The sequence below is a fragment of the Labeo rohita genome, chromosome 1, assembly GCF_022985175.1.
Source record: "Labeo rohita strain BAU-BD-2019 chromosome 1, IGBB_LRoh.1.0, whole genome shotgun sequence".
Taxonomy (NCBI): domain Eukaryota; kingdom Metazoa; phylum Chordata; class Actinopteri; order Cypriniformes; family Cyprinidae; genus Labeo; species Labeo rohita.
This window is the reverse complement of record NC_066869.1, coordinates 41,188,219-41,213,489: the sequence shown is the minus strand read 5'-3', so window position 1 is coordinate 41,213,489 and position 25,271 is coordinate 41,188,219. Positions and strand designations below refer to the sequence as shown.

The following is a 25,271-nucleotide window of genomic DNA, read 5'->3' as shown; positions in this document are numbered from 1 at the left end:
GCATGGTTACAGCGGACGCTTTGAGAGTTCCTAACTGCGCAGTCAGGTGGCAGCCAGCATCAACATTATCTGACGCATTTCTAGTAATTGTGTAACTAAAAGAAAGCACACTGCACCATAAGCAGCAATTCCAGCTGGTCAAATGCAGGATACGGTAAATATGGCGGCTGAATCGGAATTTGATGAAGAAGAGGAGCCTTCGTTTAGCGATTCGGAGGATTTTGTGGATGACATCGATGATGAAGGTAACGTTAAAGAGGCTGCAATGAAATCCGCTATGTGCGCGGCCTCAACACAACATGCACATCAGAGAAACTAAAACTGCTATTTTTACTGCTATAAAAATATTTTCCAGTAACAATAATATTATGACATCTTTTTTTTTTACAGTTCATTTATATGCGCTTAGAATAAAAGGACCATTTCTGATATTTCATAATGTCATGATGGATGTATCCTCTCATATTTTGCACATACACTACCAGTCAAAAGTTTTTTAAAGAAATCTCTTCTGCTCACCAAGCCTACATTTATTTGATCCAAAATACAGTACACAAAAGTAGTAATATTGTGAAATATTTTTACTATTTAAAATAACTGCTTTCTATTTAAATATATTTTAAAATGTAGTTTATTTTTGTGATCAAAGCTAAATTTTCTGCATCATTACTCCAGTCTTCAGTGTCACATGATCCTTCAGAAAACAGTTATAGAAATTATAGAAATTAATATTTTTATCTAGCAACAATACCTTAAATTGATCCAAAGTGATGATAAAGACATTTATAATGTTACAAAAGATTTCTATTTCTGATAAATGCTGTTCTTCTGAACTTTGTATTCATCAAAGAAACCTGAAAAAATTATACTCAGCTGTTTTCAACATAATAATAATAGTAAATGTTTTTTGAGCAGCAGATCAGAATGTTAGAATAAATTCTGAAGGATCAGGTGACTGGAGTAATGATGCTAAAAATTCAGCTTTGAAGTCACAGGAATAAATTACATTTTAAAATATATTTAAATAGAAAACAGTTATTTTGAATAGTAAAATTTTTTCAAAATTTTACTGTTTTTGCTGTACTTTGGATCAAATAAATGCGGGCTTGGTGAGCAGAAGAGACTTATTTAAAAAAAAAAAAAACATTAAAAATCAACATTAAAAATACTGTGCTACTTTCGGGCAAATATTTTTATATGTTAACAATTTCTGTCAGAATGTCATGTACAGTTACGACACTAATAAAACGTTAACTAGGTAACTTGGTACACCGTTTTCATCAAAATAAATATTAAATTTGAAATTGATTGAAATATGTTTGTTATATATATATACATATGTATATAATAAGGCAAATCGCATGTGATTTTGCTATTTTTATTAATATGATACTTTATAACCATTAAATAAATAAAACATAATATTTCATCTAAAATATTTTACCTATATTTAAAATCAACTTGATCACAATAGGTTACACTAAAAATTGCCAGATTAGTTTACATTTTTTGCACTTTTGAAGAGATAATATTAATTTTATTATGATTTTATAATAGTAATTATATCTTTAAGGACAGTGTGGTAAGAGTTTATTTGTACGATTTATATGCTTTTATAATAATATTTAATATCTTAATTTAATTTTAGTTTGTTTTAATAATTTTATTTGTTTTTGTCATTTATTAGTTTTGTTTTTTAGATTTTTTAAGTTTATATTTCATAAAATGTGAAATGAAATTGTAGTTTTAGCACTTAAATTATTAGTTTAAGCAACATTTTTAAGTTTGCTGTAATTTTAATCTAATATTGATTTAATATCCGTTAAACATTTTTTTTCTATACTGGGACTGAACTCTACATTTTGTACTGCAAAAATGTAGGATCTACTTAAAACATCACATTTTAAATTTTAATGCAGGTATTAAATATAATATGTTATGTGTAATATGTTTCCAGTAGCCCAGTTTCTACTTGTGAGTGATTAGTTATCTGTGTTGTTTTGTGCAGAGTTGTTGGAGGATGTTTTGAGGGAGAGACCTTTGGAGGCTGATGGGATCGATTCGGTGGTCGTGGTGGACAACGTTCCCCAGGTGGGACCTGAACGTCTGGAGAAACTGAAAAATGTGATCCATAAAATCTTCTCCAAGTTTGGAAAAATCACGAATGAATTTTACCCTGAGGCGTCTGGGACGACAAAAGGGTAAGTTACTGACTTTAAAAGTACATTTTATAAAATACAATTGCACTGATTCTCATTCTGTACAGACTACGATTTAGAGATACATGTGAAATGTTCTCAGGTATATCTTTCTGGAGTACGCGTCCCCTAACCAGGCTCTGGAAGCTGTTAAGAATGCAGATGGATACAAGCTGGACAAGCAGCACACATTCAGAGTCAATCTGTTCACCGATTTTGATAAGTAGGGTTCACATGTTTGGAAAAACATAACTGGTTATAACTGGTTTATGACTGTCTTATTGCGAGCTGCAAAAATACAGATTTCTGTTATTATACAAATATTGAGGTTTAGTAGTGATACAAATCTTATGGACCATTTATCTGTGTGTTTCAGGTACATGAATATCAGTGACCAGTGGGAAACCCCTGAAAAACAGCCATTTAAAGACTTTGTGCGTACTTCTGCTTCTGTTGTTTGAAAAAATTAAATTGTTTGTGCCTGCATTGTCTGTATGCTTCAAAATTTGATATTACAATCCACCAAGAATGAGACATTTCAAAATGATTGGTATATGGGTGTGATATGGGTGTGTGATTTGGCTTTTTGAAATGTTTTTAGCTAATGACAGTGGCATTACATCATTTTCTGTCACTGTTACCAGGGCAACATGAGGCACTGGCTTGAGGATCCAGACTGTCGTGATCAATACAGTGTAATCTACGAATCAGGAGAACGAACTGCCATATTTTCCAATGACCCGAAGGAGCCGATCCTGGTTGAAGAGAGAGCTGTGAGCACATTTCTTTTGCTTCAGGGTTATTTTAGTATTTTTTTTTTACAATTAAATAATGAGTAATATATAAACAGATTTGCTTAAGTGTTTTGTTCAGTTATTTCAGATAGCTTTGGTGTTATTATTATTGGTATTATTGTATTATTTTATAATTTTATTAATATTTAGAGTTTGAATGTTTTTAGTTTTTATTTAATTTAATAACTCAATTTTTGTTTGTTTGTTTTTTAGATTTTTATATTAAGATTTCATTTAATATTTTTTATTTTAGTTTCAGTTTTAATAGTTTTAGCACTTACATTATTTAGTTTGAGCAATATTTTTAGGGTTAAGTTTTTTAATCCAATATTGATTTAATTTCAGTTTATTTCAGTTAAGAAAAACATAGTTTTTCAACATTGATTTGCCTTAAACTTTGCATTAAAAAAAGTTTTCTTGATTTGCTGTCTGCTTCAGAGGTTGTTAAATGGAGATTTTTGTCTATTTGATCTATTGATGGAATAGTTACACACTTTTTTTTTTTTTAATGTTTATTTAAGTATATTTTAAAATGTAATTTATTCCTGTGATTTCAAAGCTGAATTTACTCATCGTTACTCCAGTCACATGATCCTTCAGTAATCATTCTAATATTCTGATTTGCTGCTCAAAAAACTGTTATTTTTTATTATGTTGAAAACAGCTGAATTTTTTTAGGTTTCTTTAATGAATAGAAAATCCAGAAGAACAGCATTTATCTGAAATAGAAATCTTTTGTAACATTGTCAGTGTCTTTATAATTTTAAAGCATCCTTGCTAAATAAAATTGTGATTTTTTTGATAGTTTCTTTCCAAAAAAAAGTATACTGAATTCAAGCTTTTGAATGGTGTAGTGTATGATGTTACTAAAGCTTTTTATTTCAGACAAATGCTAATCATAGGATCTTTCTATTCATCAAAGAATCCTGAAAAAAAATTACTCAATAGTTTTAAATATTGATAATAATAATAATAAAAATGTTTCAGAAATCAGAATGATTTCCGAAGGATTATGTGACACTGAAGACTGGAGTAAAGATGCTGAAAATGTAGCTTAGATCACAGGAATAAATTAAATTTTAAAATATGTTATTTTAAATAGTAAAATTATTTCACAATATTACTGCTTTTGTTGTGCTGCTTTCTCCAGCGCTGGACAGAGACTTATGTCCGTTGGTCACCCAAAGGGACGTACCTGGCCACCTTTCACCAGCGAGGAATTGCATTGTGGGGTGGAGAGAAGTTCAAGCAGATACAGAGATTCAGCCACCAGGGTGTCTCTCTCATTGACTTCTCCCCATGCGAGAGGTAAACACCCGAGAAAGAAAGCGAGAGTAGATACTACAGAGTTACACATGTGAATAACACGTTAAAAATGTTTGTCAGGTATGTGGTGACTTTCAGCCCACTGATGGACACTAAAGAGGACCCTCAAGCCATCATCATCTGGGACATCCTGACCGGACAGAAAAAACGTGGCTTCCATTGTGAGAGTTCGGCACACTGGCCTATTTTTAAGTGAGTGTTTTAAACACTCTATGTTTGTTTTTGTACTCAGATAATAAGAATTTCTAAATTGCTTCTCTCAAAGGTGGAGTCAAGATGGAAAGTTCTTTGCCAGAATGACACAAGACACTCTGAGCATCTATGAGACCCCAGTAAGACAAGGCGTTATCTTTAAATAATATGCAGTTTTTGCATTTACTCATATTTTTTAATTAAACCTTTGTTAATTTTTTTCTAGTCAATGGGTCTGCTAGATAAGAAGAGTTTGAAAATAAATGGAATAAAGTAAGTCTTTTATTTTTTATTTATTTTTTTCCTAATGTTTTATTTTAGTTAACATTTATTTTTTCAATTTTCTATGCTTTTAGGTTCAGATTAAGTTAACTATAATAACCATGTTTTCATTTCATTCTGCACAGAATAATAAATATAAGAGTAACAAAATAACTATAAGAGCAACTTTGAGTGTTATCAGGAAGTCAGGTTATTGCACATTTTTTTCCCTAGATTTTCCTGTTTTTGTTCGACAGAGATTTTTCTTGGTCCCCGGGAGACAACATCATTGCTTTTTGGGTTCCGGAAGACAAAGACATTCCTGCCAGGGTAACGCTCATGCAGTTCCCATCCCGTTTAGAGATTCGGGTACGGAATCTTTTCAACGTGGTGGACTGCAAACTTCACTGGCAACGGCAGGGTGACTACTTATGTGTGAAGGTGGACCGAACTCCCAGAGGAACACAGGTGTGTGTGTGTGTGTATGTGTTTGTAGAAAGCCTTTATAGGATTTTATACCTGCCTTCATATTTCCCCTATTTGTTTTCTGCTTTTCAACAGGGTGTTGTCACAAACTTTGAGATTTTCCGCATGAGAGAGAAGCAGGTTCCTGTTGATGTGGTAGAGATGAAAGGTAACCAAGACCTTAAATTAAAATTTAGTTCACCCAAAAATGAAAATTCAGTCATTAATTACTCACCCTCATGTTGTTCCAAACCCATAATACCTTCATACATTTTCAGAGCACAAATTAAGATATTTTTGATGAAATCAAAGAGCTTTCTGACCCTGCATAGACAGCAATGGAACTACCACTTTTAAGGCCCAGAAAGGTATTAAGGACTTTGTTAAAATAGAAGTAGACCATGCGCATGCATGGTACTGTTGTGAATGTGCATCAAAGACTGACACGGAAGAGAAGAAATTGTTGATTAACGTTGTTATTTTAGTTTTCTTTGCACACAAAAAGTATTCTCGTAGCTTCATAAAATCACAGTTGAACCACTGATGTCACATGGACTATTTTAATAATGTCCTTACTACCTTTCTGGGCCTTGAATGTAGTAATTACATTACTGTCTATGCAAGGTCAGACAGCTCTAGGATTTAATCATAAATATCTTAATTTGTGCTCTGAAGATGAACAAAGGTCTTACGGGTTTGAAACAACATGAGGGTGAGTAATTAATGACACAATTTCCATTTTTGTGTGAACTATCCCTTTTAATTTTTTGAAATGCCTTAAAGAGCATTTAATAGAATATTGGACTAAATGGGACATCTGATCTTCATTAGAGAGCATCATTGCATTTGCCTGGGAGCCCAATGGCAGTAAGTTTGCGGTACTACATGGAGAATCACCAAGAATAAATGCCTCATTTTACCATGTCAAAAGCAATGGCAAGATTGATCTCATCAGTAAGTGCCAAGTTCACTTAAATTTAAGTTTTCATATACATACACTGCCATCCAAAAGTTTGGAAACACCCTAGAAAAGTGGGGTTTTGGACAATACTGGCATGAATCCTATTTAATTTGTGATAATTTTGCACTGATAAGGGAAAACACAAAAAACGTACATTTTCGATTCATCAAAATATCCACCATTAGCAGCTATTGCAGCTCTGCATAATCTGGGCCTAAATTCATTGTATTCTAAACTTAATTGGCAATCAATTGTTGAAGCTATTAAGGTGTGCTGACCCAAAAATCTTTTAAAAACCTGGGCCAAGTTTAAACCAGTAACCAGGCATCACAGCTGGCAAAGGGGCAGGTCTGACTTTGACATGTATATATTGCCATTATTATGTAATCAATGCTGGTCTTCAGTGATAATGTCAAGTTACTTAAAATGTATTTGAACCAAAAAATGATAAGGATTTATGCTGATATCGTCCAAAACCACACTTTGCCAGGGGTGTTTCCAAACTTTTGGAGGGCAGTGTACATCTATGTTAGTATATTTAATACTACGTAAATCTATGCTAATAATATTATCCTAATGAATTTGGTATTCAGAAAAAAAAAATGTGAATATTCTGTGGTTTTCCAGAGATGTTTGATAAGCAGCAGGCTAACAGTATCTTTTGGAGTCCTCAAGGTCAGTTCATGGTACTGGCAGGACTTCGGAGGTTAGTTTATATATTATATATATATATTATATTATGTTTAAATTGCAAATACAGGCCAAAGTTTTTTTTAAAGAAGTCTCTTACGCTTATTAAGGCTGCATTTATTTAATCAAAAATACAGTAAAGCAGTAATGTTGTGAATTATTATTATTACTGTTTAAAATAACTATTTTTTTATTTCAATATGTAATTAATTTCTGTGATGGCAAAGCATTATTTTCAGCATCATTACTTCAGTCTTCAGTGTCACATGATCCTTCGGAAACCACTCTAATATGCTGATTTGGTGCACAGAATTCCTAATTATTTCCTTATTGTTGAAAACAGTCGTTTTTTTTTTCGTTTAGAATGTTTAAAGGGATAGTTCACTCAAAAATTTAAATTCTGTCATTAATTACTCACCCTCATGTTGTTCCAAACCCGTAAGACCTTTGTTCATCTTCAGAACACAAATTAAGATAGTTTTGATGAAATCTGAGAGCTTTCTGACCCTCCATAGACAGCAATCCAACTGACATGTTCAAGGCCCAGAAAGGTAGTAAGGACATCGGTAAAATAGTCCATGTGACATCAGTGGTTCAACTGTAATTTTATGAAGCTATGAGAATACTTTTTTGTTCTCCTCCGTTCTTGGTACCTTTCTGGGCCTTGAACATTGCTGTCTATGGAGGGTCAGAAAGCTTTTGGATTTCATCAAAAATATCTTAATTTGTGTTCCGAAGATGAACAAAGGTCTTACAGGTTTGGAACGACATGAGAGTGAGTAATTAATGACAGAATTTTTATTTTTGGGTCAACTATCCCTTTAACATAACAGCATTTATTCTAAATAAAAATGTTTAGTATGAATTTCAAATGCTTTTCTTAAATCTTTATTTCTTGGCTCATACAGACTATATTTCTCTTTTTTCTGTGCAGTATGAATGGTGCTCTTGCATTTGTGGACACGTCGGATTGTACCATTATGTATATCGCGGAGCATTACATGGCTTCTGATGTGGAATGGGACCCTACAGGCAGATACGTGGTGACTTCTGTTTCCTGGTGGAGCCACAAGGTAATCTGACATGTTCACTTTCATAAGTTACTTGATGTTTATCCTCCTAAAGCTGTATTTTTAATACATTTATGTACTCTGCATACAGGTGGACAATGCATACTGGCTTTGGACGTTCCAGGGACGTCTTCTGCAAAAGAATAACAAAGACAGATTCTGCCAGTTACTATGGAGACCACGCCCTCCTACGTTACTCAGTCAAGAGCAAATAAAGGTGACAGCCTCTTCTATTGTTTACATTTGTAACGTCTTCCAGGAACATTTCCTCCAAGACAGTGCCTCCTCAAATATTGGATGAGAAAAAAAATTGTAGTACAAATATAAAACAACGCTAATACTACAAAATCTAACATTGAAAAGTGTATAAATCGTGTGTTTTTTAAAGAAACATTGTCCAACAGCACCAGCAGGTAAAGTTACAGCAGAAGCCTGCATCTCTTTCGCCTCCCCTGAGCCCACTGAGTTTTAGCAGACTCCCAAAAATACGCAGTGAGTTTGATGTGGGGTAATTGAGAATAAATAGAGGCAATGCCTCCATCGCTATATGATTGGATATGACTGGTTATGATTGGCTGTGATTGGTTCATATGATAAATCCCGCCTCGTGTTCCGGGTTCGCGAATCAGTCTAAATGAACAATATATTGGGGGAGAGCTGGGACGAAAGTACCATTTTTCAGAAAAACATAATTTAAAAAGATAAAGTTGTAGACAGAGATATATTTTTGCTGTGGCCTATAACTCACAAGTGTGGTCTATTAATACCAGCTGGTATTTTGTAAAAATGTAGAAAGACTTTAGTATAATTTCAGTTTGAACATAGGTTGCACATTGTTACTTTCAACCCCGTTGGTTTAAATTATTATTATTAGTAGTATTTTATTTATTCAACTTATTTTTATAAAACATTTTTTAACAGAATGAACAATATGAAAATGAAATGAAATTTTAAAATTAAATAAATTAAAAGCATAATATAAATTCCTAACATAATTTAACCTATTCATGTTTCCATCCAGTTGTTTGTATGCATAAATTCAAAATGTGCGTAAAAACATCTGGAAACACTGCAAACTCATAGGTGGAGGTGGAAAAGCTAAAGTAGGGCTAAAACCTAAATATGACTAAGGTAAATGCGATGTAGCAACAGCCCTGAGACTGATGTTCCTGACAGATAGGCTTATGTCCAGAAACACCGAAAGTGGCTGTATCAGACCTTTGTCTGTCTTTCTGACCTTCACTCTTGGCCTATTCTTTTGGTATAATATAACATAACCATTTATAATAAACGTTTTAATAAATGATGCAAGACAAATTAAGTCACCAAATTAGCAAGGTGCGGGGACAAAAGAAACACTTGTTGTCACTGTAGGGGGACAAAAATAGCAAGTGTTACTTTTGTCCCGACAGGAACTCCTGACATTTAAATCCGATTTACTTCTATACTGAAAAACTCTGAGAAGCCGAACTTCAGGATCTATTACAGCACTAAATAACATGTAGATTGATCATGTGACACATGAAACGAGAAACAACACAATTAATTTGAAAAAAAAATACCGCTTCCATAATTTACTTATTGTATTCGAAAACTGCTTTCCGGACCTAACCGCAGGAAACAATGATGAAATCACGTGATATTTCTCAGCTCCATCAAGGGTTGCGTGCTGAATGTGCTGTCATTGCTTGGAAAGCAAATATAGTCCGGGCTGAGAAAATAGCTGTATTACTTTCGTCCCGTGTTACTTTCATCCACGCTCTCCCCTACTTGGCTTTAATAAATAGATATTGATTACATTGTTAATGTAAAAATGTAAAATAGATTTTTTTTTTCTGATAGTGTAAGTAGTGTTTAACCAAGAAAATATGACTGGGACATGAATTTCCTTTTTTTAAAAAAAACCACTGACGTCTACACACTATTTTGTATTTTAGGATTTTACCCATACAAATTTTAATATGGAGGTTTTCCTTATTTTATCAGGCGATTAAGAAGGACCTCAAGAAGTACTCAAAAATCTTTGAGCAAAAGGACAGACTGAGCCAGTCTAAGGCTTCTAAGGTCAGTTGTTCTTTCCTTTGTATTTTCTAATGACTGAGTGAAAGTGTTTAGCAGGATATTTTACTTTTTTTAATTGAGATATACAACACAAATATCTCCAATAGAGAATGTAACTTAATACATTGACATGTTTGTCTTTTTAATTTAAATTTTAATTCAATAATTATCCATCCACCCATTATTGATTTATTATTTATTTATTTTAAATGTAGTTTTTTTTTTTATTATTTTCCTAAATATAAATTGGCTTTGATTTATTTGCTGTGTGTTTACATATATACGTTTAATCTCACAATGTTTCTGTAATGCTCTTGATGCAGGAGTTAGTGGACAAACGCCGTTTGATGATGGAAGAATACAGGCGCTACAAAGACAGTGCCATTCAGCTTTACAGCCAACAGAGGGAGCTGCGCCTTCAGCTCAGAGGAGGTGAGAAACACTGTCCTCTTTTACATTTCCCCCCTTTATTCTGTCTCTCTCTATCATCCTCATTCTCTAGTGAGTCTGTAAGTTAATGAGTTGCATTGAATTATTATCTCTCAGGTGTGGACACGGATGAACTGGATAGTAATGTGGAGGACTGGGAAGAGGAAACCATAGAGTTCTTTATCAGCGAAGACATCATTCCTCTTGGAGACCTGGAATAGACCTACACGGAAAGCACTGTTGTTTCCAGCTGTGAGACAAAATACTCACCCCCAGAGAGTGCCACAGGTCCTTTATAAGTGCTTTGTATGAGATACGCACTAAGTATGTTTACATGCGCAGTTATAATCAAGCTGGGTTTTGAGCAAAAAGTTCACACAAGTGTGTAATCAAATATTTAAAGGATGACATAGGCCTACTTTGCAAAAACTGGGCTGATATGATTTCAGTCGGACTAAATCATTTACAGGACATTTTATATTGCTTTAGTCTAACTAAAATCAAACTTTTAAAATGCATGTAAACACACTTACTGATTCACATTCACTATATTCCTGCTGAGAAGGGATGTTGTTTGATTCTAATATGAATTTTAAGTAAGCGCTCATATTCTTCATAATCTCCCTTCATACAGTTATCTTGTACGATTCACTGAAAGGAGGAAAAACCAGTGATATTTATCTGGCAGAGCAAGACACTTCTCAGTAAACAGTGGTACTGTTTGTGGGTTGTAATTTGTCACAAGAAATCATGTCTGATTCAACAGAGGTATTTCTTTAGTAGCGTGGTCTGGTATTTCATATAAGAACATTTTGTTTACTAGGGAAATCTTTCATAATCCAAATTTTTTCCACCATCATTCCAAAGGAAATATGTATACACATAAAGAAATCCTTACTTTTGACTTGGGTGTGCTGCAGTATCAATATTAATAATAATGTCAAATCCAAGATGCCCTTAATTAAAAATATTTCTAAAATTATAAGGGAATTTGAACACAGTAAAAGAACTACAACATTTGTTGTTGTTAAGTGTAATTTATGGCATTAGCAAAAAAAGAGTCTTTCACAAGCACCATCATCATTTTTATATGAACTTTTACTTTGTATTTTATTTAATTTACTTAATGTGTTATTTTACTTGAATTTCCCACAAACTCCATACAAACCTACAAGTGTATGTTTAATCCCATAATAAATGTAAATGACTTGATGTTTCTCCTGTGGTTTAATATTTTTAAAAATAATTTGCGTTAACATTTGTTTTGTGCAGTGAGGTCAAGTCAGTCCCACCTCTACGCCCCAAACACCACTCCAATGTAATATTTATAGTATCCACCATATTCTTCAATGCGGAAGTAACCCAGATAGCAAACGTACGTCTGCAAGATGTCTGTTAAAGATCACTAGATCTGGAAAGCATCTGCTGTGTATGAACATCTGACAGACATCTGCAAGATGTCAGTTTTCATACATTCAAGTCAAGTCAAGTCATTACTATTTATATACCGCTTTTAACAATACACAGTTGTGACAAAGCGGCTGTACAGTATTAAATAGGAAATAGTAAACACTCAATTTTCAGGTAAAGGCAGTTCATCTGGCAGTTCAAAATCATATACGTCTTAAAGACATCTAATAGACATCTATTTGACATCTGATAGGAGATGTTCTATAGACGTACTGCAAACACTCTAAAAACGTCTTCCAGATGTAAATGCAGACTCCGTGATGTACGTGTGCTATCAGGGAAGGCTATGAGCAAGACTTCCGGTTCATTAGCCAATAATAACGGGAAGCATATCAAAACGGTAAAACTTTGCACTACAAACCAGTCTGTCCGTAACAGCTTGTTTTGCCGCTTGATATTGCAAATTGGTGTGTTTTACCATATTATTTTAATGTATTATCTTAATCCCGCTAAAAATTGCTGGACGTGGAGGAGACCGGAAGCCAGACCCATAAAATTTACGAATGGCCACGCACGCTCTTATGGCAGTGTGCGAGGTTTCCGGTGACATTCGCGTTGTTATTTCACCTGTACAAAAACAGTCCTTTATGTTACTTTATACCGCAAACTGATATTTTATTATCATATTATTTTATTTTAATATAGTCATAAACACACTGGTTTGTACGGCAATAGTTTTACAGTTTACTGCACTTTGTTATTCTTATTTACTTGCACCCGCACACGCTTTAAATAAAATAAAATAAATGCAATACATTTTTTTTTTTCGAAATGTCATGAGAAAATAATAATAAATGTAAAAATGTAAACATCACTTAATAACTCAGTATATAGAGGTAAACGTTTAAAAAGCCCCATAATAAAATGAACCAAGAGAGCACATGCGAGCAAATTAACATAAGAAAACGACAAAATATGACACTAATTAATTAGTTCGGCTCATTCATTTTGGCGCAAAAACTTGCCAGTGTAACCGAACTAGTGTGTACTTTTCTCCATAGCAACAGTGCCAGTTTTCCCGCTGAGAGTGTCTTGACTGGTTTAAAGAGGCGTTTAAACACCGTTTAACCTTTATCCTTAACTTGTTAAATCCTTTGCACTCGTTTACTCCTAAATATCAAAGTGAATATGAGGATGACTATGGTTTGGACTCATGAAAATATCCTTTTGGCTTCTCCTGAGATGATGGGTTGACACAGTCCCAGCATGGTAGGAACGCGTCGGGTTGTTTAACACCTCCCGGGGTTTTTATCACCGTTGACAACGGTCCGCTGGTGACTTCAGGACCTCCGCAGGGGCCAGCACACAGTCCTGCCTCAGAATGAGATTACCCAGCCATCAAGAAGATTAACTAACCCACGGTAACGTTAAGTCACCAGTATATTCTTGCGTGGCTTTAGCCGAGGCGTATTTCGATCTTGTCTGTTAAAACAGGCTTTGATACAGCACAAGTTTGGAGTAATTTGGGAATTAAAAAATGAAGGATTTGCCAGGAGAGTGGAAGGACCATCAGCTCACGGTAGGCTGTCAATCTTTTATTAATGCATCACAGTTGATTTTGAACAGCAGTCACTTGAACGCGAAGATTACTTGGACGCATGTCCTGAATGAAAAGGTACAGGCTTCTCCCAGAGATGCATGATAATGTGGCTCCTGTGGGACAGGAGAGGAACAGCACATGAACAGAACGTTTCTATTGTCTTTTAAAATGAAAACAAGTGGTAACACTTCAATTAATGAGTCACTACTTAAGCAGCCTGGGGCTAGTTGTTACATTTTTAGTGAATACTCTCAGTGTGTTTGCATGTTATGATAGTATATCTTTGCAGACATACACATGAAAGTCGTGGCTACAAAAATATCATATAAAATACAGTGATTTTTAATGCATTGTCCTTTGTGTATGGAGTAAGTTGTCAAAGGGTAGCCATAGTTTTTATTGGCAAAAAATAATTGCAAAATAATTAATGAAAATGTCCATAAAATTATGAAACAGAGTCTGAATTGTTTTTAACATTGCTAATAATAACAAGAGAACCAAATCAGCGTATTAGAATGATTGGACTATAGTGGCTTAAAATTCAGCTTTAACATAGGGAATAAATTACACAGCTATTTAAATAAATTTTAAAATGCATTGTGATTTTAAATCATAGTCATATTTTCACAATATTCACTCATTTTTAATTAAACAAATGCAGTCTTGGTAACCACACGTGACAACTTTCCCTGACGTGACATGCCCTTGTCCTGAGAACGCAGTTCAAGCTTTCAGTTAAAACTGATTATTGTTAAAAAATTGACGCTGTGCTAATTTAATTAGTGCAGTGTGTTAGATCTCAGTGTTAACACATGAACTTTTCAATATGTGACAGCTAGCCCCAGTCTCCTATTGTGGTTAACAGATCAGTTGTTCTTACAGAATATCACATGAATCAAAATTTTGTTGAGTTTTAATAGTATGAATGCTCTTTGTTAATGTTCTATGCAGTTAATAGGATGAAGGCAGATTTATTTAAAGTTATGTTTTTAATAAATGATGTACACGGATTTAAGGTTGCTCTGCGCATCCGACCACTAAACGATGCAGAGATCGAGGAGGGTGCAACCACGGTGGCACACAAGATTGACAGTCAGGTAAGGAAAAAAACAACAAACCAGAAGTCACAAATGACCACTGAGATACATTTCTGAAATTAATATGACTGACTTTGGACTTAAAACCTAGTTATAAAGATATAGCTATGGGACAACAAACCCTGGTTGCCCCTATATATTTTTGTAAATATTACAGATTTTGGAAACATGTTCTGCATAACATTCACAACTGGTTAGGAATCAGTTGCAGAACCTGTCATGATGAATGATGGTCTAAAGGCCTAATCCTCCCTTTCATCTTCAGTAAAGCCTGTTTACACTCAGTAAAAAAGGTTTACTGTCTTGTTTGCTTATGCTTGATGTCTTAAGCTTCTAAAAGGCAAAGAAACATGCTGCAGACATGTCTTTGTCTGTGTTCTGATCATATTTTTCCAAACCATATCAATCTTGCTGATGAGGGAGCGTGTACCTTACAAACACCTTACGATGAATAAGAGATGAGAGAGATGACACCTAAAAATAAAATAATGGTCATTCTAGAGAACTGCCAGAAAGGAAAGGTGCAAAGTAAGTGCAAAAGACATTTTCAGGATGTCTCCAGAAACATTTGTCAGGTTCTCAGAGACTTTGCTAAGGGAAGAAAGGTTGAAACAGTTTTGTATTTTAAAAACAGTTTATCATTTTATTCAGCAAGGATGCATTACATTGATCAAAAGTGACAGTAAAGTTTTTCCATTGTTACAAAATATATATTTTAAATAAATGCTATTCTCTTGAACTTTCTATTTATTAAAGAATCCTGAAAAATGTATCAGAGTTCCAACAAAAATATTAAGCAGCACAACAGTTTTTAACATTGATACGGAGAAAAGTTGCTGAAATGTTGCAGCTTTGGCATCACAGGAACAAATTACATTTTAAAATAGTTACTTTAAATTATAAATTAATTATAATATTTAGCAATATAACTGTTTGTACTAAACTTTGATCAAATGTAGTCTTAGTGAGCATATGAGTTCTTTAAAAATAAAAAGTTAAGTGAATGTTTATTCATTGCAGAATTTATCTAAGATTTGGAGTTAATTCTTATGTCTACTGTCTTCAGATGGTGGTGTTGATGGACCCCTGTGAAGACTCTGACAATGTCCTGAGGGCCAACCGCTCGCGTGAAAAAACATACATGTTTGATGTGGCATTCGATTATACTGCCACCCAGGTGTGTAGTAGTGCTGTTCTTCCTCACAAAAGAATTCCTGCATGTTTCCTACAGAATTTTAGGTGCAGTTTCTTGAAAGAAAGTCATTCGTCTTAAGAATTTTTTTTGTGTGTGTGTTGATGATTATTTAATGTTTTGAAAGATTCAGCATGATCACAGATCCAGACTCTGTTATTTAATTTTCTTTATTTCAGGAGGATGTTTATGTGGCAACAACAAAAAATCTTATTGATGGTGTGATTGCTGGTTATAATGCCACAGTCTTTGCATATGGACCTACAGGTAATGTTGATGTAAAGTTTTCTGTTTAATGTTTGGATAAAGATTTGCATTCATAGTGATTATGCTAAATTAAAATTCTTCACTAAAACAGAAAATTCTGCACCCAGTGGGATGAAAAATGTAAATGCTTATTTTAAATTGATCACAGACAATTCACCATTGGGTCTGCAGATTACTGCTTACCTCCACAGATCAGACAATACAGCCCTCTAAAATTAAGGATGTTACGAAAGTAAACCAAAATATCTGTGTTGACATTTTCTGCATCATTTCTTCATTTCATTTTTTTAGGAGCTGGGAAGACATACACTATGTTAGGGTTGGATTCTGAGCCTGGCATTTACATCCGAACACTCAATGATCTCTTCAGGGCCATTGAAGACAGCACTGAGGACTTGGATTGCAGTGTTTATATGTCATATATAGAGGTCAGTCTCATTGTTTGTAGATATTAAAGGAATCCACAGGTTTTGAGACTTGTATGAGTTGATATAAAGTAAATGATGTCTTTTACTGATATATCTAGTAGAAAACCCATTATTTTTACGTTATTTAAAAAATACATACATTTTATACAGATTTTGGACTATGGAAATGGTTGCACTCCGTTGCACTGCCTGTTGCTTTTTTTACCGCAACACATCTCGGAATACAATAAAATACTGATACGATGTCCACAGCTACTGAATAGGCTAAAACCAAATGCCGTACCGTCAATTTTTCACCACAAGGAGTCTAAACAGCACTGGATATTGAGTGAAATCTGCTCTGAGAAACTCCTTCAAGCGTCAGCATGTTTACATCCTGCCAGAATGACATCTAGCGTTTCTTGTCTATGACGTTTGTAAGCTCTTTCAGTAGCTGTGGTCTACTAAAAGCCTCGAAGGCATCGAACAAAAGTGGAGAGAACAAAGACGCAGGTCTTTAAAAGTTGTATTCGTCAACCGGCATCTTCCCATTCTTATCTCATCTCTTAGCGCAAGGAAAGTAGTGAAGACTTACATTGTTTCTCTTGTTGCTCTTCAACTGAAAATTACAACCAAAGGCCACACAATGTGGCATCATTTCAGTATTTTATTTTCTGAGTTGTGTATTCTAAGTTTTGTTGTGGTAAAAATAGCAACAGACAATGCCAGTAACTCATCAAGTGGCGAGTGCAACCATTTCACGTTATAATTGCACCATAGTTCAAAACATGTAGAAAATTATGTGGATTTTAAAAAAATCTTTCATGAGTTTCAACTACATATTTCAGTAAGAGACATAATCTATGTTATATTAAGCCACACAAGTCTTAAAACCCAGGGTTTCCTTTACAGAATATTGCATCAGTTTTGTTACTCTCTGTCTGGGACTTTAGAAATGAAGTGCGTCTTGAATGTATTAAACTCTAATCAACTTATTCGCAGATTTATAATGAGATGATCAGAGATCTGTTAAATCCATCTTCCGGATACCTTGAGCTGCGTGAGGATGCTAAAGGGGAAATACGAATCGCAGGCATCACTGAGTTCTCCACATGTAATGCTAAAGAGGTACACAGACTCAGTCCAGTTGGTGGCTACCTTTGCCACCAATTCATTTTCCACAAATGGCCTGTCTACTTCTGTTAATGTAAAGGATGATGTCCTTATGAACCTGGAGTTTGCCTGTGATTTTAGATAATGGCTCTTTTGACCAAAGGGAATAAACAGAGGACCCAGGAGTCAACAGCTGCTAACAAGACATCATCTCGCTCTCATGCTATACTTCAGGCAAGTCTAGAACACACACACACACACCATGTTCATGACCTTAAAATTGGCACACTGTCGTCTGAGTGTGCGTCTCCTGCTTTGTCTGCTCCACAGGTGACAGTGAAGCAAAAGAGCCGTGTAAAAGATATCAACGAGGAGGTCAGGGTGGGGAAGCTATTCATGGTAGACTTGGCAGGAACTGAGCGAGCATCACAGGTATGTGCTGTGTGTGTCAATGTGCTGAACTGGAAACGCAAGCTTTTAAATTCCTCAGGGATGCTAGATTTTATAGCCTTTCTCATCTTTCACTGAAATTAATATTTAAGCTCTTCTGTCCTTCATTATTCACATGCATATAATGTGAGACTGATGAAGGAATTTGAGCATGTTACATCTCATATGGCTGCCAAAACATCACCCTTCATTAAATTTAGACATTCTTATGCATGTGAACATCAGCAGATAGTCATATGTCATGTTCTAAAGCACGTATTCTCTTCTCTCAGACTCAAAACAGAGGACAGAGAATGAAGGAAGGAGCACATATAAATCGTTCCCTGTTAGCACTGGCCAACTGCATCAATGCCTTGAGTGAGAAGGGTGGGAAAGGTGCTCAGTTTGTCAACTACAGAGACAGCAAACTCACTCGACTTCTTAAGGTGAGCAAAATCTATGGAAGCTTATTTCCAGCATGGAATACAAAAAATAAAAAAGTTAACTGCCTTTTTATCTCACAATTCTGGGTTTTTCCCCTTGCAATTCTGAGTTTATATTTCAGAAAACTGACTTGTTTGAATTGCAAGTTATAAACTTGTGAGGAAAATGCATTTACATTCTGTAGTGGAAATAAGCTTAAGCCTGACTAGTAAATTAAAACCAAGAAAAGTCTAAACTGTAATATATATTTTGAATTTTTTGCAGTTTATATTTCAAATTCTTAAAACTGAATGAAAACAGATATGTCAGAATTATGAGAAAAAAGTACCATACAGCTCCTTAATTATTAAGGAGACTTGGTTTTACAGTTGTCAAACAGTTGCAGTGGGTTTCATGTGGATTTCAGGATGCTTTAGGAGGAAACAGTCGCACAGTCATGATTACCCATATCAGTCCTGCCAGCTCCAACTTTGAGGAGTCAAGAAATACGCTGGTTTATGCAGACAAAGCCAAAAATATAAGAACCAAGGTAAACACACATACATTGTCTAGAACCAGATGATCATATTAAACCAGTTTCTGGATAAAGTGTACAACTTTTGTTGTTAATATTTAAAAAAAAACACTGAAGAAGTATTACACAAAAATAGAGTTACTGAAATTTAGTAAGTTAGATTTATGAAAAAAAAAAGTACGCAGTCGTTTAAAAGTTTGGGGTTAGTAAGATTTTAATCTTGATTAAAAGTCTTTTACACTTATTAAGTTACATTGTGTATATTATTATACTGTGAAATATAATTACAACTGAAAATATCTGTGTTCAGTATTTTAAAACATAGTTTTTCCTGTGGCAAAGCTGAATTTTCAGCAGCCATTACTTCAGTCATCAGTGGTACATTATCCTTAAGAAATTATTCTAACATTCTGATTTGCTGCTCAAGAATTATTCTTTATCATAAACATTCTTTCTTGCTATTCTGTTTTAAATTCTTCCAGGTGAAACGTAACTTGATGAATGTTTCATATCACCTGGCGCAATATACACGCATTATTGCTGATCTGCGGAGTGAAATCGACCGACTTCGTGCAAAGATTGACCAACAGAGTCAACAAGAGCAACAGAAAGGAGAGAAAGCAGACATTCGTGAAATTCAAGGTGTGATCGAATTTGAGTACAGTAGCTGACAACAATTGAAATATACTCACTGTTTGAGTTACACACCATAGTTTAATATTTAGTAGTTTGTTCAAATCCGTACCTGCAAGCAATAATATGAAATTCTTTTTCTGAGATAGCAGTAAAACGTTCAAGCTGATTTTTTTTATGATTGGCATCTGTTTTTAGCTGAGGTGCAGCAGTACAGTCATGGTGAGATGGCTTTACTGCAGGAGCAGCTCTTGTCTGCCTTCAGGGAGCAGATGGAGATCAGACGCAGCCTCATGGAGCTGGAGAACTGCAATATGGAACTCCACATAGACACATCGAGACATCTGCTCACCATCTCGGAGTAAACACTTACACATACAGACAGAGTTCCAATCATCAGTAATTATTCAGTTAGGGAAAGTGTTATTATAGCTGAGGCAAGCTAACCAAAAAAATTAATCACCTTAATGTTGTCCCAAAACTGTATGAATTTCTTTATTATGTTAAACACAATTTGTAAAATAATGGTGTAAGTAGTAAAACAGTATAAATGCAAAAAAAAGCGTTTTAAGTTCAGAAATGTTTCCCTTATCCCCCCTCCCTTACCTCACAGTGGTTTGGTCCACTGCCTGCTTTCCCCCTTTACCGATACACACCACAGACAAGTCCAGTCTGGTGGGAGAAAGCAAAGCTCGTTAGTAGGCATGTGTAAGTAACTAGGCTGTTAAAGCTATTTTATTCACTTTAAACATCAGGTCAAGTGATTCTTAAATTAGTCATGATAAAAAAATGATGATATCCAATGTATTTTCTATGAGCAATTATAAGGTTGTCAAGCTTAGCTTGTTAGCCTGTTAGCTTGTCAGCCGCTACAACTAACACAGCGATAAGCCTGTGTGTGAACTGATATTAGGCGAATAATGTAGACCTATGCTTAATATGATGTTAAGTGGCAAGCAGGTTTGCTGCGGTTGAATATCTAAATAAGAGACGTCCTCAGTCCCAGACGAAACCTAAAATACTATGTGGAGGACGCAAAATAATTAAATAATTATAATATGACCGCATGATGAACCTATGAAGCGAAGCCATATTTAAACAAAAAATACTATACTCCTGAGCATACATACTGTAGTCTCTTCTCCTAAATTATAGTATTTACATTTTTCTTTTCTTATTTTCATCTTACATTAACCCTCTTTCTCTTTTCCTCAACTCGTAGTTGGGAGCGTGATCGAGCACGTGCCCGGCGAGGGAGAGATGAGGTAAATGGAGAGAAAACAGATAGAGATAAGGAGGAAGAGCAAGGGAGTGGACCAGAGGAGCCACAGTATGTCACAGCAGCTCGAGAGGAGATCGGCCCTCTACTGGCTGAACAGAGAAAGACAATGGAGCTCAAAGTAATTAAGTGCATTAAGTAATAAAGACTCTTGAAAGCAAATGGACATCTGACATGACATGTCAAGCAGTGACAGAAGTATACTTCATATAAAACTCATATTTTTCACATTTTTATTGTGATGCCGTTATATGACTTCAGCTTAAATAATTTTTGTTTTGTTTCCCTCTTGGTTTATTTCCTTATTTCAGCGTGAATTGGAAGACAAATTATTGAACATGAAACTAAAGTCATCTAAGATTGAGGAGTTGCTTCCTAAGCGGATTAGTAACCGTGAGCAGAGAGACATTCTGACACTGCTTTGCAAGGTTCATGAGCTGGAACTTGAAAAAACTGAAATCCAGTCAGCTGTTCTCTGCAAAGAACATGTTCTCCGAACAAAAGACTTCATCATTCAGCGCCACGAGCAGCAGCGGACACTCTGTGATGACATCATACACCAGCAGAAGGCTCTAATTGAAGGTTGTGGGTCACTGAAATGAGCAGATGTCTGAGAGACAGATTATAGCATCTGACATTTGATAAATAAACATTATATAAAATATATGTATTCATTCTGTCCACAGATCAAGGACTTTGTGTACCTGAGGAATTACGAGAGCTTTACTCACTGTACTTTAGTGAATTAAGTGATGGAAGCATTGACCAAATACTCAATCTTCATACTTTCACCACAAACCCCAGAGCTGTAAGCTTCAATTTGATCTTCCTTTCGTTCTCATTTACCATTCCCTTTTATTTGCTTTTTAAATATACATTTCTGTTCAAAAGTTTTGGGGTCAGGAAGAAGTCTCTTATGCTCACCAAGGCTGTTATTTCAATTTAAAATAACTAATTTTTATTAGAATATATTTTAAAATGTAATTTATTTTCAGCAGCCATCATGTGATCCTTCAGAAATCATTCTAATATGATGATTTGGTGCTCAAGAAACATTTCTTATTATTATCAATGTTGAAAACAGTCGTGCTGCTTAATATTTTATAGAAAGCATGCATTTTAAATCTCTTTACTGTCACTTTTGAACAATTAAATGAATCCTTGCTGTGAATGAAGTATTAATTTCTTTCAAAAATAAAAAATCTGATTATTTCTGTTTATACAGGATAACTCTCTTATGATTATGACCAGCCAAATGAGACTTGATGTGATCTCCGATTTAGAAGAGGTTGATAAAACACAGCAGAACAACAGGAAGTTCAGTCCTTTAGATAAACATCCCCGTGATTCTTCTTCCTCTGGGCTGGATTATGACAGGTAAAGTATGTAATGAAAAAAGTAGACTGTCATGTTCATCTGGAATATAGTATACTTTTATCTTTTTAAAATTTTCTGTCTTCCATATCACAGTGACAATAACAGAGTTTTCAAATCGCTGTCTAAACTTAAGCCACATAGACGGCACCACTTATCTGCAAGCCCAACTCTTTCAAGGAAGGTAAACACAGATTGTGTCACAAGACACACCCTTGACTATCACAATGCAAGTAATCGGTAAATAATCAAAAAGTAGCAGAAAATTAAATCAAAGTGGTAAACATAAACTCAAATTGATGTCGATTTTGGTCAGTTTTGTGTAGTTGGTAATGCGGCTGGTTGACTTTGTGCAGGTTTGTGCTGTTAAGGGTTCGACTCCCGTATGTCCTGCTGAAGCTGTTAGTCCAGACACTCTGAGGGAAATTGTTACTGACACCAAGAGCATCTCAGTCATTGCAGCAAAACGTCGTTCACACCTAGCAAAGGAGACCAATTCCAGAGTGGCCAGTTTGGCTTTGGCCGCAGGGCTCAAGTCCTCGGCGAGCATGGACAGTCTAGTTTCTACTTTGGCAGATGAGTCGCCTGAGGTCAAAAGAAACCCCCCAAGAAGACATGGAGGCAGGTCCCAGTCAAAGCAGGACTTAAAGACATCAGAAAGCAGAATGGAGCTGCCTCAGAGACACCAGCGGAAGAAACGCTCCAGATCTTTTGAAGCAAGCAAAAGGGTATGAGTGTACCTCCATCTCTGTCAGTTTTGATTATGCTAAATATAACATACTGTTCAAAATCCAGACTTGTATGGCTTAATATAACATGAATTATGTTTCTTACTAAAATATGTAGTAGAAAACCTAAAGATTTACATTATTTTAAAAAATGTTTTTATTTTGGACTGTGAAGGCGCCATTATTTAGATGACGTGAAATGGTTGCACATGGTAAGCTACTGGTGTTACCTGTTGGTATTTTTACCACAACACAACTCGTAAGATAAAATACTGATACGATGTCACATTGTGTGGCTTTTGGTTGTAACTTTTAGTCTGAGGATAACAAGAGAAGCGATGTAGGTCTTCACAGCGGAGAAAAGAATGGGAAGATGCCTGTGGATGAATAAAACTTCCTAAAGACCCGCGTGTTTGTTCTCTCCACTTTAGCCCTGATGCCTTCGAGGCTTTTAGTAAATCACTGCTACTGAATGAGCTTACAAACGGCAAAAACAAGAAACGCTAGATGCCATCCTGGCAGGATGTAAACATGCCGACACTTGTCATAACGCCACAGCCACTGAAAGTAAAAATAGCAACAGGAAGCACCAGTAGCTCACCGAGTGCAACCATTTCAGATCATCAAAATAATGCTGCCACCCATAGTTCAAAATATGTATAAAACGATGTGGATTTTTTAAAATGACATAAATCCTTCATCGCCTTTCTACTACATATTTCAGTAAGAGACATCATTTACAATATAGTAAGCCATACAAGTCTAAAAAACCCAGGGTTCGGATTTGTAGAAATTATTAATTTTATTCAGCATCGATGCATTCAGTTGATGAAAAGTATTAGAAATATTAAGCAGAATGACAGTTTTTGACATTGATATTAAAAAATGTTTCTTGAGCATCAAGCTGTCGATGTCAAACTGCTTAATTTGATCTGTTTGTACCACAGCAGGTACAAAAACCAAGACAAAACCCTTCCAGATATCCAGTTTTGGAGAGCATCTCAGACAACCGGCTTGTGCGACCAGCATTAAACATGATCCAGCCACTCAACAGTGCTGGAAATCCTGCAACACCCCCAGTGGCTAAAGTGAAAAACCCTGTCTCTTACTTTACAGGTACAGAACTACTGCTGTTTCATTTACTTCGCTTTACACTGTTTTGTCAAAATTGTTATTTAAACTAGCATTTGGATGAGATCTCTGTTATGGGTGCCAAGATTAGTATGTGTCGCTTTCATGCTGTAGACATGAAACACCCCTAAATATGAGAAAATTGTGTTATTTCGTCAATATGAATTTAGGAGAAGTGCAGCTTGAGAAGTTAGAGATCAGGGGAACACCACCCAGCACCATCCATCAAAAACACTCAGATGTCAAACGAGGACAGGCAACCTACAAACGGCAGCGAGGTGAGTTTTTTTTTTTCTTGCTATTCAACAACATGTTCTTTTATTTTTTAATTGTGAATTGAACTTGTAGATTGTTTTGTAGTGCAAGCCAAGTTAACAAAAATGTTTTTTTTAGGCCCGGGAGATATTTCTTACTCCAGCAATCTCCTGCAGCAACCGGGCAATTACAAGAAGTTCACTAGTGAAAATCCAAGACAAAAAGTAACAGCCGATGTCAACAGAAAGAATGAAGCACGTCAAAAAAACAAACATACTGTTAAAAAATCATACGTATGAGTTTTTCGTTCCTATACAAGAAAACATGGTCTATTTTTGCACTACAGTGTCATCTGAGACTATGTTGTGGATTGATGTTTTTGGAGATTTTAGAATAGAGATTTTATACAGTTAGAAACTGACATAAACATTTTTTTGATTATTCACATTTTAAGCTAATTTATTTCATAATACAAAGGATTAAAATAAAATATGTATATAAGCTTGAAAATAAATTATGTTTCAGAATGGCTTCATTTTTCTCTAAATGTACTGAGTAAACTCCAACAACACTGATGAAATGATTATGGTTTCATTTATTTAATAAAAAATGAACTGTGTAAAAATTTAAAGGGTAAAAGCGCCACATTGGTTTTTCCAGGGAGGGATTGTCTCTGTAATAACTGCTGTGAGTCACTTTGAATTAAAGTAAACCAAACTGACACAGGCACAAACTGATCCCAGATCAACCTTAGTGAAACTGAGTGTCTGGTGTTGAACAACATCACTGTTTAATGATGTATCAGTACAACTACTGAAAAAATAATCAAAATTTGCATATTGCATTGGAATAAGTGAAGACTGTATCAGTGTACCAGAGTATGAAGCTGTTATCTAGACCTTTCAGCATGTCATGTTATTCTGTACCTCCTTAAGCGAACCATTGCCCTGA

At 35.1% G+C, this 25,271-nt stretch overlaps 2 protein-coding genes and 1 long non-coding RNA gene across 4 annotated transcripts; 2 read left to right on the top strand and 1 right to left on the bottom strand.

Annotated features, from left to right (window-relative positions):
• Nucleotides 1-18: 18 nt before the first annotated feature.
• LOC127168364 (eukaryotic translation initiation factor 3 subunit B) lies at nucleotides 19-11,659 on the top strand. The gene is made up of 18 exons (XM_051115208.1): nucleotides 19-245; nucleotides 2,009-2,201; nucleotides 2,302-2,421; nucleotides 2,575-2,632; nucleotides 2,843-2,971; nucleotides 4,143-4,300; nucleotides 4,379-4,510; nucleotides 4,584-4,650; nucleotides 4,737-4,783; nucleotides 5,029-5,239; nucleotides 5,333-5,405; nucleotides 6,068-6,190; nucleotides 6,825-6,903; nucleotides 7,822-7,960; nucleotides 8,049-8,174; nucleotides 9,944-10,021; nucleotides 10,342-10,450; nucleotides 10,565-11,659. Exons 1-18 carry the CDS (start codon nucleotides 143-145, stop codon nucleotides 10,666-10,668), a joined length of 2,049 nt encoding a protein of 682 aa, XP_050971165.1. The 5' UTR covers nucleotides 19-142; the 3' UTR covers nucleotides 10,669-11,659.
• Nucleotides 11,660-12,935: 1,276 nt separating this feature from the next.
• On the top strand, nucleotides 12,936-25,027 carry si:dkey-26i13.8 (kinesin-like protein KIF19). 2 transcript variants are annotated; one of them, XM_051127115.1, is made up of 22 exons: nucleotides 12,936-13,278; nucleotides 13,364-13,436; nucleotides 14,474-14,554; nucleotides 15,621-15,731; nucleotides 15,926-16,013; nucleotides 16,305-16,441; nucleotides 17,423-17,548; nucleotides 17,675-17,767; nucleotides 17,864-17,965; nucleotides 18,256-18,408; nucleotides 18,813-18,935; nucleotides 19,403-19,562; nucleotides 19,752-19,914; nucleotides 20,776-20,953; nucleotides 21,144-21,414; nucleotides 21,519-21,640; nucleotides 22,058-22,209; nucleotides 22,303-22,390; nucleotides 22,563-22,934; nucleotides 23,882-24,050; nucleotides 24,236-24,343; nucleotides 24,459-25,027. In XM_051127115.1, the coding sequence occupies exons 2-22, from the start codon at nucleotides 13,395-13,397 to the stop codon at nucleotides 24,617-24,619; spliced, it is 3,000 nt and encodes a 999-aa protein (XP_050983072.1). In that variant the 5' UTR covers nucleotides 12,936-13,278; nucleotides 13,364-13,394; the 3' UTR covers nucleotides 24,620-25,027. The 2 variants fall into 2 exon arrangements, with proteins under 2 accessions (XP_050983072.1, XP_050982988.1); XM_051127031.1 differs by having other exon boundaries at nucleotides 12,936-13,436.
• Nucleotides 19,783-20,862, bottom strand: LOC127175885 (uncharacterized). The gene is made up of 3 exons (XR_007829037.1): nucleotides 20,743-20,862; nucleotides 20,160-20,225; nucleotides 19,783-19,921 (listed from the first exon to the last, which is right to left on the bottom strand). It is a non-coding gene; the product is annotated as an uncharacterized LOC127175885 (long non-coding RNA).
• Nucleotides 25,028-25,271: the final 244 nt, after the last annotated feature.

Coding starts and splice junctions, on each gene's coding strand:
- si:dkey-26i13.8 (XM_051127115.1), top strand. CDS start 13,395: ATGAAGGATTTGCCAGGAGAGTGGAAGGACCATCAGCTCACG. Junction 19,915..20,775: donor CATCTGCTCACCATCTCGGA/GTAAACACTTAC, acceptor CTCAACTCGTAG/TTGGGAGCGTGATCGAGCAC. Junction 24,344..24,458: donor AACCTACAAACGGCAGCGAG/GTGAGTTTTTTT, acceptor TGTTTTTTTTAG/GCCCGGGAGATATTTCTTAC.
- LOC127168364 (XM_051115208.1), top strand. CDS start 143: ATGCAGGATACGGTAAATATGGCGGCTGAATCGGAATTTGATGAAGAA. Junction 5,240..5,332: donor GAACTCCCAGAGGAACACAG/GTGTGTGTGTGT, acceptor GCTTTTCAACAG/GGTGTTGTCACAAACTTTGA. Junction 5,406..6,067: donor TGATGTGGTAGAGATGAAAG/GTAACCAAGACC, acceptor GATCTTCATTAG/AGAGCATCATTGCATTTGCC.